The following is a 14,685-nucleotide window of genomic DNA, read 5'->3' on the forward strand; positions in this document are numbered from 1 at the left end:
GTTTAATGTTTCGTTTTTAAATCTTTCCATTTAAGTTTTTAATCTGGAGCAATTTAGAGGGATGCTTTTGTGGAATTGCTTCAAAGAGGATAGTGTTGTTTCAAGCTCCCCCAATTGTTGCTTATGTCGTTAGCAATTTAGAGGAATGCAAATCAATTATCCAACATCAGGTTGGTTGTTTTGTAGATGATTTCTGGTTAGAGGTTTCACAGTTTCTTGGAGGGTTCCTGACAGACTTGTCTCAGTGGCAGGCTCTTATTTCTTATTGCTGACAGTTCTGAAGAAGGGGACAACCTTCTTGTTTTTTTTTTGCTACTTTTGGTCATTGACATTCTGTAGATCTAGGAAGGGTCTTGGCAAGAACAGAGTGTGCTAATCAATTATGACTACAAGACGTGAAGTCTTCTACAATGTTTTACTATGATGGTCATTAAGGGAGGGTATTAAAAATAATAATTATAATGACCATCTTAGGTTCTTTATTTAGATTAAGATATTTTTAGTCCTTTAGTATGCTAATTTTAGTATTGCTATTTTTACGGACTTCTGCCATGTGATACAATTATCTAGACATTCTGTTTTACAATTTCAATCTAAGGACTTCTTTTGCTCATCTTTTGTAAGGTAACACTTGCTATGAAAGTTGAAATATCACATGCTTCCTCTTTACGTTTGTAATTGTATTAGAGAACAACTACAAAAGTGTGTCAACTTAGGTCCCTAGATAGGTAAGAAATATCTAAAGGGTTTACGATTGATTCTTTGAAGATATTGTTTAACAAAAGAAATATATACCTCTTAACTTCTTTACATTATGCAATGCTAGGCAGCTGTATCCTTGAAGGAGATGACCAAGCCCTCAACAAATAACCACATAGGCGAAATATAACAACATAGATATTTTAGGTTTATGTTGATAATATTTTAGGTACAGCAGATGAGCTCTCTTCTTTTGCTGCTATCTTTAGATTTCGGGGTTTTTGGCCCTCTCTTTCTAATCTTCATGCTTGGATGTCTAAGCATTGGGAGCCTATTTTAGATAGCAAGGTCCACATCTTTCCGGTGGCTAAAGGCTTTTTCATATTAAAGTTTAATTCTGTTAAAGACAGGAAGACTATTTTGTGCAATAATAGTTTTTCATGGGAGGACAGATTTCCTCTTATGGCCAAACCGTGGCATATAGATTTTGATCCGCTAACTGAATCCTTTAATAGGGTTCCTATTTGGGTCCGGATACCGAATCTCCTGATGCATCTCTAGCTAGATTTAGTTTATGAAGCTATTGGGGCTGCCATTGGTGTTTTTTTATATGTGGACCCAAACACTTCAAATATCCTTCACTCAACATATGCTAGATTTCTTGCAGAGATGGATATTTCTAAGGGCCTTCCTGAGATGGTTTGTTTGGATTCTTCAAGGGGCTCTTGGACCCAAACATTGGATTATGAAGGTATCCCTTTTCACTGTAGAAAATGTCATAAGATTGGTCACATTGTTGCCCGTTGTGCTGTTGTGAAGACTAAATCTAGGCGACCACCTCCTTGGTGGTTAGGGGCCTCTTTTGAACACTATACGATGGTTAAGTCCAGTGATGCGCCTCTGGATTTAGTGGTTGTATCAACGGATGTATCCTCAGCTGATGATCCTTTGGCGCCGGTGTTAGAGGAGGTTCTTGTTTCTTCTCCTGCCCCAGTACTGGACTTTCCTCTTGGTCTGGGGACCAGGACCCTTTTCCCCCTCCTGCCCCTGCCCTTGTCCTTCCTCCTGGTTTTGTGGGGGGCCAGTTGGAAATGGGCTCTTCTAGGAAGATTGTTGATTGTTTGGATTTGCCTTGGCTTCATTGTTCAATTTCTTCTGGGATTGGATTGTTGAGGCAACTAAAGTGGAGGATGGTTGGACTGTGGTAAAAATGAAGATTTCCAGACCATCAACTCCTCCTTTAGAAATGAACCTTCGATTGTGCAAGGGTGGCTCTAAATCAAAAGGCAAATCATGATATATCTGGCTCTGCCCCCTTGTTGGATCTTTCCTTTTGGTTGGTGATAGGCTTTTTGTCACCTTGGTTACTCTATGTTTGGGGGTGACCAGTTCTGCTTTTGCTTGCAGTATCTTTGTATCTGAACTTATTGAAAATCTTTAGACTTGTACAGGGTTTCAGGCTCCCTTCAAAATTTGTTTATCTAATAAAAAACAACATAGATATTCCAATCAATATTGCAACACATTCTTATAATAGAATCAATAGATTAACATCCAACATGCTTGACTGTAAGGCCTTTCGGGTTACGACCAAATAAAAAGCAATTACAATTTGTGCAAGACCTCGTAAGATCTAACCCCTAGCTAGCCCAGATTGACAATCTAGTAAAAATTCCAAGAAGAATCTAAACTTGTGCTCGCAAGCCACCAAGCAACCTTCTTGTTTCCCAAGCCCACACTTAGCTACTAGCTCTGCTAAACTTTGCTCATCTCAGCTACTCCATGCGAAAACTGAATCATGACTCAAGACATTACAATACCCTCTCCTTATGCTGAATCAAGCCATAAGTTGACCTAGCAAATTACATCAAATAAACACTCACATTAAATAAACTCTCAAGCCACAAGTTGACTTGACTAAATTAAATAAACACTTAGGACAAGCCCCCCAAGTTTACAATGCATAATTAACTTATAATGTAAAATGACATTATGCAACCTTAGACATAGGACCACACGCTATCTAGTGATCCACATCTAAGAGTGTGCAAGCTAACTCCCACAAATTGAAGCTTGTGGAAACAATCTCCATTAAAGTCCGCCCAAGAAATAGGAACATGTTGCCAACAACCACGAAAAGGGTTCTAACTCCAACATGGTTAAACCAATCCTTATGCACACATAGGGCAAGGTCCACCAACATGCCTTGAACATAATCCCAATTGCACGAAACTTTACACCCACAAAATCCAATTTCGACACTCTTGCAGGATTGCCCACTACCCAATGATGCTCTTGCATTAGACACCCTAGGTGTGAAAAAGACACACTGAATAAGTGGAAGAACATCTCACAGGATTCAACACATAAATCCCAAACTAGTTCTTCGCATACACGCACTCCAAGTCATCAACTTGTGCACTCTTGCTTTTGTTCCACTCTTGCAACAATCATCTTCACATGTCTTTGGTGAGCCTTAGGTCTGTTTCCAATGCCGATCTCTAAGTCTTCGAGAATCCTTAAACTCAACTCGCTTACAAACGCTCAAGTTCCTCCTACTGAGCTCAACATTTTGCAAAGGAATCAGGGAGAACTTCCTACAATCTTTCTCAACAATAAACACATTCTTGACACAACCATGCACTGCCCTACAATTATACTGCCAAGGTCTACTGAGTAATATATGACAAGAACTCATGTCTACAATATCACACCACTTGATCCACATACAATCCATTTTGAAAATTAACAAGACACTGCTCCCTCACTTCTAAAGCACGCTCATTTTGCAGCCAACTGATCCTACAAGGACAAGGATGTCTCGCTTTCTTCAAACCAAGTATCTGAACCATCTCCTAAACAATTAGGTTATCAGTATTACTACCATCCATAATCACGTTCTGACATTTACTTCTAGACTTACAATTAGCCTTGAACAAATTCCTCCTTTGACAAGGTTCCAACACCTTTTTAATAGACAATACTCGCCGAACCAACAAGCTATCCTCCACCCCAGGCTCATTCGCCAAGACCTCATTCTCATTCACCACAACAATTCTTTTATCACCAACCTTCCTATCAACACTGGGACATTCAAAAGATCTATGTCCTTCACCACATCTAAAACATGTTCCTTTAACCGCACCTCTACCGATTTTTCTCCTTTGCTCAACACGTTTTGTTGCATCCTCAACAATTGTTTTAGCTTTCACTGAGTGATCCTTCTTTTCCTTCTCTCGAGAATTACCTTGATCTCTTCTCTTCAACTTATCTTTTTCCCTTAGAGCATGCTGATAAACGTCTTCAACTGAATCAATATTCAACATATGAATCTCATCTTGGATTTTGAATCTCAAACCATTAATATATCTAGCTACCTTTTCTTTAGAAAGTTCTCTATATCCAGATTGACTAATCAACTTGTAGAACTCGTCGGTATAATCCTTTACAATTACATCCTTTTGCATTAAAATACTTCTTAAACAAATAAAGTTCATAATCAATAGGAATGAACTTAGCATTCAGTTTTCTAACCATTGATCTCCATCTAGTGATCTTCATTTCACCTTCTTCGTCTCTATCTCGTTGCAATTCTTTGCACCATAAAGCATCATGTCCTTTTGGCTTAGTCTGTGCCAACCTCACTCTGAGCGGATCTCCAATATCCTCTAACTCAAAGTAGTCTTCCAACTCACCAATCCAATCAATCAGGTCTCCAAGATTCAAAGTACCTGAGAAATTAGAAACATCCATCTTATACTTAAGTTTCAACCGAGCTTCAGATATATCCAACTAACCAATTTTTCCTTCGACAGATGTCTCTATACGATCGGTTTTGTCTTCTCCACTAGATCCAACAATCTCAAAGTCTTCAACAACTTCCTCACAACCATCTTTTGTACCCACATTACTTGGTACATCAACTATAGTTCTCATGATCTCAACGATTGTATCATTCTTCATCAACTCCATCTTAGATTTGGAATTTGATCTAACCTTCTTTGGAATTTTAGTCTCCACAACATCACAAAGATCTGCAATTGCCCTAGGGTCCAATGTTCTCGGAGGCATCTTCCAAGATCTTCGCAATTCCTCTGTAACAAGTTTTAACAGTCATCAATCAGATTAAACATTTTCTTTACTAAGATCAACCAGATCAACGGATCAGCTCGCAACCAACTTTGATACCACTTGATGTAGTACAAGGCAAGTGTTCTGCAAAGGAGATGACCTAGCCCCCAACAAATAACCACACTGCAAAAAGTTAACAACAACACAGAGATCAATTGCAACACAATCTCATAATAGAATCAATCTATTAACATCCAATGTGCCTGGTTGTAAGGTCTTTTAGGTTATAACCAAATACAAAGTAGTTACAATAACAATTTTGCAAGATCTTGCAAGATCGAACCCCTAGCTAGCCCAAACTCACAATTTGGTAGAAACCCCGAAACCCCAAGAAGAATCTAAACTTGTGCTTGCAAGCAACCAAGCAACCAAGCAACCTTCTTGTTTACCTACCCCCTACCCCCCCCCCCCCCCCCCCACACACACAGACACAGACAGCTACAAGCTTTGCTAAACTTCGTTCATCAAAAGTGAATCATGACTCAAGACATCACAACATCCTCTACTTATACTAAATCAAGCCACATGTCGGCCTAACAAGTTACATTAAATAAACATTCACATTAAATAAACTAAATAACTCATAAGGTAAAATAACATTATGCGACCTTAGACATGGGACCAAGCACCATCCAATGGTCCACATCTAAGAGTGTGCAAACCAACTCCCACGAATCGAAGCTCGTGGAAACAATCTCCAAAGTCTGCTTAGGAAATAGGAGCACATTACTAGCAACCACCAAAAGGGCTATAACTCCAACACGATCCAATCAATCCTTATGCACACATAGGATAAGGTTCACCAATATGCCCCAAAGATAATCCCAACCACGTGAAACATAACACCCACAAAATCCAAGCCCGATGCTCCTACAAGATTGCCCACTACCCCAAGATGCTCCTGCATCACTACCCTAAAAGTGGTTTTGAATTAGACTTTTATTTGAATATGAATCTCTTTAGGTTAGTACATTGCATAACTCTCAAAATTCAAAGACTTTTGAAAGTTTCTGTATCAAATTTATTTAATGGAAGGGGTGCACTTGAGTGGGCTTCCATATGCCACTTTGATTAAACACATGCTTCCAAGTGTCACTATGTCCATGCCTAATAGTGGGAACCATTTACCTTTTTGGGAAATATATTTAATGAAAGGGGATGCTTTTGAGAATGTAATGCATCATGGATTTGGAGTCGTAGCTAATGCAATTGTTGTCATCAAAACCTTCCTTAAAAGAGGAACTATTTGATGGACATAGAGTAGCATCTTGAAGGGTATTCTATCCCTTTGTTTACCAAGAATGGGCTTGCAAAGACAATAAATATGATTCTCTTAGAGCTTTACATTTGTCTAGTGAAAGTCATATCTCATTACCTCCCCCAGACAAGCAATCTAGCAATATGATATACATCCTCTAATGTGAGTATCATCTCCCTTGTCAGAAGATGGGAGGTTGAGTTATCCACATCTCAACACTCTGTGAGTGTAATAAGATCTCTTTCCATGCCTAAAGTTGGGAGCCATTTTATGTTGTATTTTCGGGGAAATGTTGTTCTACGCATTGAAACTGACCATGTGAGCATGCTAAGGGACTCAACAAGCTAATATTTTTATTTTATTTTAGGGAATTTGTTCGCATGAAATATTTTTCTACATCAAAAAGTGTGGAGTAAATTTATTACAGTAAAATAAAGATAAAATTGCTTGATTTAATGCAGTATGCATAACTTATTATATTTTTTTACTAGGTAAATAAGTTGCATAATCTAGTTCAAAGCTAAGAAAGAAATTAATAGAAGGATAAAATCAAAATTATAATAACAAGTATATGCATGATAATTTAATTTAATTTAATTTTTTTTATACCTTTTGTTGGTAAACAAATTTGTCACTGTGAGTGTTTCTTTGAAAATGACCTTGTTCGCTCAAGGAGCAGTGACAAGCACACCAAAAATTGGAGAGATTGAAATCAATCACTATCAAACTACAACATTCCTTTGCCTTTGAGGGGCAACTCCTTTGTATGATAGGGGTATTTGTATTTCTATGTACTTTTCACTTGAAAGTACAAAAAATAAACAAAATAGAACTAGAGGATATGGATAACTGAAACCTCAATAGTGGGCATAGAAATACTAGTTGTGATTCACAAATGATAATGATTACAAAGGGGTTTATAGACAAATGCAATGATGATAAAATAAGAATATCAAACCTTGATGTACAAAAAAGGCAAGTTATTCTAATACATACACATCAAAATACTAAGAAATGAATACATTTTGCCAGACCAATTACATAAATTAGAAAGATTATTGGATTCCAACAACACAGAGTTTACCAAATTAACACATGGAAACTTAGTAACATCAAATCATGAACATATTTGAGATCTATGACTAAATGAATTCTTCATTATATCTTTGAAGATGTACAAATTGAAAGACACTTTTACATGATAAAAATCTATAAATCTATTTTGAATTTTTTCTATGTTATCCCCTTTGTCCAAAAAGTCTTCTCTTTGCATTTGAATTGAGCTTGTATTTATAGGGTCATGTACTAACTACCTCAACAACCAACTTCTAAATGCTTTGCATAGCCATCTAACTTTTGTAACTACTTAGGAAAACTACCTCAAGTAATCACTTAAGATAACTACCCAAGTTCTCACTTAGAGTAATTACCTAAATGATAACTTTTCATAACTACCTAATTGACTACTTCTAAAAACCACCTCTCTTGAGAATAGGTTAGGATTTCCCTAACTTTTACAATGATAGAGCCCAAAGGGTAGCTTTTAGTTACAATAAATGACACAACTCACTTTTACAAGAATATAAAAAGAAACTTATTACTTTCAAATTAGGGTTTTTTGGAGGTGCTCATCCTTCTTTATTTTCTTTGTTTGCACTCGATCCATCTTGCCATCTTTCAACTACACTTACTAGGTATCATTCTCCATAAATATTTTCTTGCTAATATATTCATTTAATTACACCCAATGTGGTGACAACACATTGATATCCTTCATCTTTTCCTTTCAAATCCCCTCAAACAAAATTGGTCTTTGGCGGCCTTGTTTGATGATACCCACAATGTAACTTATAGATTATAGTATTTGATGGGAATCTCTATTTCATAACTTCTCAAATCTCCTTCCAAAGGTCAACAAAAGCAAAAGGCCTCTTTGAATGCTGTCACTAGTCCCACATTATATAACCTTCCCACATTATGTAACCTTCCAATTGAACCAAAAAATTTAACCATAAAGCTTTTGAATGAAAACAAAAAAATTCCCATAACCAAATCATTTATTGATTTCCATCTCTGTCAAGTTCTATTGTTCTTTGTAGAGACAATTATGCACAATCAATCTTTGTAGACACATGTTGAACACAACTATTAGAGTTCGAAGCTGTAGGGAATAAAATGAACATGGAGGTGTCTTCTTGGAAAATGTGATGACAAAGGAGGATCTTTGGTACACAACCATGAAAATCTTTGAATTGTGATTCTCTAATCATTAAATCTATTTCAGAAGAACAATTTTTATAAAATTGGAGACTCATTGCATTGAATTTTATGGCATATCTTTGATGTTGTACTGTTAAACAGTTGAAGTGCCATGTCTATGATTCCCACATCTTGTCCACATGTCTATTTGGAGCATTCCCAATGCTAATATCTTCCAAGAATTTATAGAACTATATTTTGGTTTACCTTAAAAAGCTTTTTTGAACTTCTAAATTTTTCAATCAGCCTAAGACAATGCTAGCAAAGCTTGGAGAATTCGGCATTACATTTGCCAACTAGATTTTCTTGAATAGAATCATATATATGCTTTGACAAATGATCATACCCTACTCCATAGTTTCGACATAAGAGGAGATTTTCAATAGTGGTAGTTGGTTTCATTTTATATTTCTAAAGAAAATTTTAATTAATCCATTTTGTGCACATCATGTGATAGCGGAAGTTTGATCTCTTATCAATTTTTGAAACAACTTCTTTAGATGGCACTTTCATAATTACCATCGATAATTTGAGCTACTTTTGAAAGTTTTCAGCTTGCTTGATCTAACCATTACATTTTTTCATTGTTGGCTTTTCCAACACACTCATCAACTTGCAAATCATAACATTATTACCATAGCTTCCATAATATGGAAGCCCATAAAATGACATCCTTGGAGATATTCTATAAAATATTTGGGGCACTGTATATGACTTCACATTTTGCATGCATAATGATGAAGAAAAATGTAATATGACATAGAGTTTCCTATGAATATTCCTTTTAAACACGTTTGATGACAATTCTTCTATCTTGCATAGGTGAGAGGAGGTTGATAAAGATTGTAGAGACAAGCTTATTTTGTGTAAAATATATGCAATAGTTTCTCCATGAGACATTATGGCAAAAGGTCTTGGCTTGTCTCTTGTATACTTCCCCGTGATACATCAACCAAAGCTTTGGCAATTATAAACTCTAATAATATTTTGCAATCCACTAAGCTTTGATAAATGTTTAAACACTGTCCCAAAGTCTTCATAGTACAACTTGTAGTCATTTCATTTCATACCTCGACATTATAGGTCTTTGAAAGAATTTGATAAACAATTGGAGAGATATCATGTCAAAGAATTTTGATTTATTGTGTATGATTTTGCATTTTGCATGCATTAAGGAAAATGGTTCGATACTAACAAGTCAACAAAGGTTTCATTCAAACCCACACATCATTATTTCTTTTAGAGGAAAATAGGGCCATTGAACTACTATGTGCTTGATGCCAATGAACATTACTTCTCATTAATCCTTAGGTCAACATGAGAAAATTGTGGCAATCTAATGAAAAGAACGAGAAATTTTCTCACTGTATCCATTGGTAAAGATTCTACATTAGAAGCTTCAATGGATATAAAGCTTCCACTATCTTGTGTGGGTTGGCAACAAAGGTGATGGAATATGGCTTTTAAATATGTAAAATTTATCTTCTTTGAAGTTTCTGAATTATTTTGAACAAATCCATGTCTTGCATATTGTTGCAACCATCTCAATATATTTCTTGAGGAGACACGATCAAAGCATTCTATTAAAATATTTTAGAGGCCAATGAACATATTTCTTTAAAACTATAGATGAAGCTTTCCTTGTTGGAAAATTATGCAACTTAGAAACTTTGGAGGAACCAAATAAAAATACTAATCATCATGTTCTTATTGACATTTCAAATCATTTTGACAAGAAACAAAATGAAAAATGCATTTTTCCTCCTCGGTATAAAAGATTTTAATCTTCATTGATGACTTGGAGTTCGTTTTCCTATGCCAAATCACTGACATGTGCGTGCCTTTTTTTTCTTAGGTAACTTGAGATGCTTTTGAAAGTTCCTATATTGACGAATTCCACCAAACTTTCCTTTCTTCCTGTTGCCACTTTAAAGTGATTGCATAACTTTATTAGCTCACTGATGACTAAGATATAGTAACTACATGTTTCAAAATGAACTTGAATATGTCAGCTTCTTTCCAAATTCTAGGAAGGCGATCAATCTCCAAATAATTGGTTATGATAGCTAATTCTCCATGAATACGAATGGCTTAGGGTTTAATTACCTTGACCGACTTTATGATAAGTCTTAACTTGTTTGACATTCACATTGAATAAATTGTGAATAATATCATGATATTTTTAATAAAATGGAGTAATTTTCTGATTTCATTCTATTTGATGCTTCTTTCTTATAGAAATATTGCTGAACAACTCATTAACTGAGTGCATGATAAAATGTTCAAACAACAATTTGTCTAAACTTCCACTCTTCACACTTCAAACATATAGTTACTTTGGGGCACAATCAAAATAGTACATGGGTGGTTTTGTAGATCTGACACATGATATTTAGTTAAATATCATCAATTTGTATTGATTAAACAAACTTGGGTGTTCAAGATGAACTAAATGGCTTGGAAGAACTATAATTATGACAATCAATTCACCACACAATTAATAATTAAGGCCTCTAATTGAGAACACACAATAACTGATCTTGGGGATATTCTTACAAAACATTTATGCTTGTATCCAAACAATGAATTTAATATGAAAATTCAAATTTTGGTCAATTGAAAATTGGGGACAACTCCTTTATAATTATATTTTTATGGTTTATTGCACTTTTAATGAACTTTCAAAGTGTTTATCCAACACTGTCTAACTTCTAAAATAGAGGAAACATATAAGTCCAAATTCAAAATGCCAAGGATTTCATCAACCATTTTCTCTAATTATTTTTTTTTTTTGTAAAAAAAAATCTATTAGTTTCATAAAAGCTTTCCACTTTTTCCTATAACTAAAAATTTAAGGTTTTTCTTTCCACATAAGTTTCTTAGAATTCAACAATGCATGCGAGTGGCCTCACCAATTCAAGTTTAAAATACATATTACAAAAGAAACATACAAAGAACAAACTTTAAATGTAGAAATTGTTACAACAATGTGCTATGGATAATGAATATAAATTTTTAAAACTTGTAGATGTTTCTTAAGCTTGGGTTGTTTGAGTGTCTTGCAACTTACTTGACTAGCAATTATTTTAAGTTTTATGGGTGCTTAGGCTTATCAACTCTTTGACCATCACTTTCTATGTGACTAGATTATTTATTCACACATTATAGTTTTATTCCTTCTTAATGAAATCATTAATTTTGGTTTAAATTAATGACACATATATGAACATGACCAAGAATAAAGGAGCTGTTATCTTCATTATAAAATTCTAAGTATAACAAAATTGCTATTTCCACACTACCAAATTTTTATAAGTTCTCTGTCTTACCATTCAAATAAAACTAACACACTTCTCTCTTGATTAAACTAATCACAAACCCTTTTCCAACGTTGCATATGCCTTAGATTATTTAGTCCAACAAAGAACACACTCCAGTTGAAATCTTGTATGGAATTTTTATGTTAATGGGTTTTGAATCTTGCTTTATCATCCATAATTATGAGGAAGAGCATAAAACAATACATGCAATTTGATACATCTCTTATTTTGTCAAACAAATCGCTATAATATTTGGCAAGGGACATATGTTTTAATTAAGGTAAAAGCTCAAAAAGATTTTGGCCCCATTACAAAGAAACAAATAAAATGAACAAAAAGAGTCTCATAAGAACTGAGACATGAACTAACATCAGAATAGGACTAGCAACTCATCCCCAATGCATACAAAAGAAGACAAGCCATGAATCCTTGAATAAGGGGACAATAAAGTAAAGACAAGAAGCAAGATTATTAATTGTATTTTGTTCTAAATTCTCAAACATTGCATGAATATAATGACTGTGACAAGTCAACACAATGCACTATAATTCTTATGGGAGAACTCTTATGAGATAATTTAGTGTTCTAAAAATGAGCACTATATTGAGGACAAGTTTCTCTCATATTTTTGTTATGATAATTTACTTAAACAATATGCTTAAATTAACAAAAGGATAATATTATTTTTGGTATAAAGGATAATATGTAAAACTCTTAAAGATCACGACCCAAAAAGAATAGTATTGGTCTAATCGATCCACAAGATATTCAAAAACTATAACCGATAATTACAATTTATCGATATTACTATATTTTAGCCAACATGAACATAGTCGTGAATATACAAAAGAAAAATAACGACATCAAACTTTCTCACTTTCACTAAAAAAAATCCACTTCATCTGGATCCCTTGACTTTTTGCTAATTGTCATATCCACATTAGACTTCACTTTCTCATGAACCACATTACTTCGTTTATTAGTGAATAATCTGGCCTTGCTTTGGGTTTTTTCGGGCTTGAGGTTATACCCTCTTCAATCTCTTTCATTGTATCTATTAAAAAATTCTAAAAGGTTTTGAAGAAATGGCTGATTTTCTTTCTCACTATTTGGCCATATAAAATCTCAAATCGACCTTCCTTCAAAAGATTTTCAAACTTGTCTTCAAGATCTACATTGTGACACAAACCTATGACACAACCTTTAGATCTATGATTTTATTTGTAAACTCAATAAGTGTGCTTCCCCTACCTTTAAATTTCTCCTCATTCCTACAAATCCATATTTGTCACATCATTTTATTACACACTAAAAATCATAAATTGAGTTCTCTAGACAAACTTTCGATTTTACTACATAAAATTTCAGCTCAATTATTTCTAATATTCCAATCAGTAAGACCATCGTAGGAAACTTTGTAGATTTATTTGGCTATAAAACAATAAAAAAGACGAGTAATAGAATTAGAAATTTTGCATATTTTACATATAGATCTATCTCATTATTCAACATTTTTAAAGAACACCTCTTTAGAAGGAGAGGCCTTTTGAAGCATGCTTTCTTGTGCTTGAGAAATTTGTTCCACTAGCCACAAAGAAAACATTTCCTTTCTTTATTAGAGAGGTTTACTTTCTTACAATTTTAAAAATGAACAAATATATAATTTTCATTGCAAAAATAACTATAAATAATTTAAGGATTTATCTTACTTATTTTAGTGCCATCTGACCAAGAACTATCATTATACTAATCAACATTGAAAATAATAATGCTTAGGATGGTTTAGGGAAGAGCATGCCTCCTTAAGAATAAAATATGTTCTTGATAGAGTGTTGGGAAGATCAATCTCCCTATTTAAACCTGTCCAAAATTTGAGTTAACCAAGCACTTAATACCTTTATTCTCCCACTTCTTTGTAGAATAGCCTTGCAACAAGGCCAATAACTTATCTTTGTAATCGAAAAGACAATTGTGAACAATCTGTGGGTCTTGCCGCATGCGTTAGGGCTCTTATCATGACATCACTGCCATTGGTGATCATTCAAGGTATAGCTATTAGAACGACATCATCCTCCCATGGTAATCCGAATATTGTTGTGGGAGTTTATAATTCCATCTAGAATGGTGTTTGTGCAGTCGAGAATTCCTCTTTTTTGCCTTCGTTAAGGGCTATGACGGTGTTTGGTGAGATTGAGAAGGGTTTGGTGGTCACTTTTGCGCATGTGGGTATGAGTAGGTCTGGTGAGGGCAACACTGCTAGGGATTCTATTGGGTCTCTATCTTATGCTGCTAAGGATGCAGTTGGGTCATCGATTCCCTCTAGGGGGAAGGTTCCCTTCTCTGGTCATTCCCCTTTCTTGCTCTAGTTGGAGAAGGATGTGGTGCAAGATATAGAGGAGGAGATTGACACTCTTTTTGATAATGCAATGGTTTGTAGCTTTTAGAGTCCCTGGTCGAGTTTTTCAGATTTACATGCTTGGATTTTGAGAGATTGGGAACCTATTTTATCTAGAATTGTTCAAATTTCTCCATTGCTAAGGGGTTCTTCATTTCTAAGTTTGATGAAATTGGGGATCAAAAAATCCTTTGTGACCCTTCTTTTTCCTGATCAACTAAACACCACCCTTTGATGGTGAAACCATGACATCTTGATTTCTCCCCTGTTACCAAATCTTTTACTAAGCTTCTTATCTAGGTTCAACTTCCTAACCTTCCTCTTCATCTTTGGGTTGATTCCTTGTCGGAAGCGCTAGGTGAAGCTATGGGTAACTTCTTGATGGTTGATGAAGATTCATCGAATATATTGCATTCCACTTAAATAAGAATCCTTGTTGAGATGAACATTTATGAGGGTTTACTTGGGAAATTTAAGGTTGAGCTGCCTAATGGAGGCAACTAGATTATGAAGGGGTTCCCTTCAGATGTAGAAAACACTACAACACTAGGCATATGGCAGCTCATTATGCTTTTCAAAGGCCAAAGACTAATAAGGCTTCTTCTTGGTGGAAGGGGGTTTCT

General features: G+C 34.9%; 1 protein-coding gene across 2 annotated transcripts in view; it reads left to right on the top strand.

Moving 5' to 3' along the window:
* The window catches only part of LOC149573140 (uncharacterized), an 89,935-nt gene extending 79,371 nt beyond the window's left edge, over positions 1-10,564 (top strand). The window contains exon 7 of one of the 2 annotated variants that reach the window (XM_089814323.1): positions 10,203-10,564. In XM_089814323.1, coding sequence (XP_089670449.1) covers positions 10,203-10,211 — 9 coding nt within the window. In that variant the 3' untranslated portion in view covers positions 10,212-10,564. Of the gene's footprint in view, positions 1-186; positions 614-10,202 lie in introns of those variants that run through there. The other variant, XM_089814322.1, reaches the window with a different exon arrangement.
* The last annotated feature ends 4,121 nt before the right edge of the window (positions 10,565-14,685 follow it).

The sequence above is a fragment of the Cupressus sempervirens genome, chromosome 2 (genome assembly GCF_028749045.1).
Source record: "Cupressus sempervirens isolate cs-2001-9-10 chromosome 2, ASM2874904v1, whole genome shotgun sequence".
NCBI classification, from domain to species: Eukaryota; Viridiplantae; Streptophyta; class Pinopsida; order Cupressales; family Cupressaceae; genus Cupressus; species Cupressus sempervirens.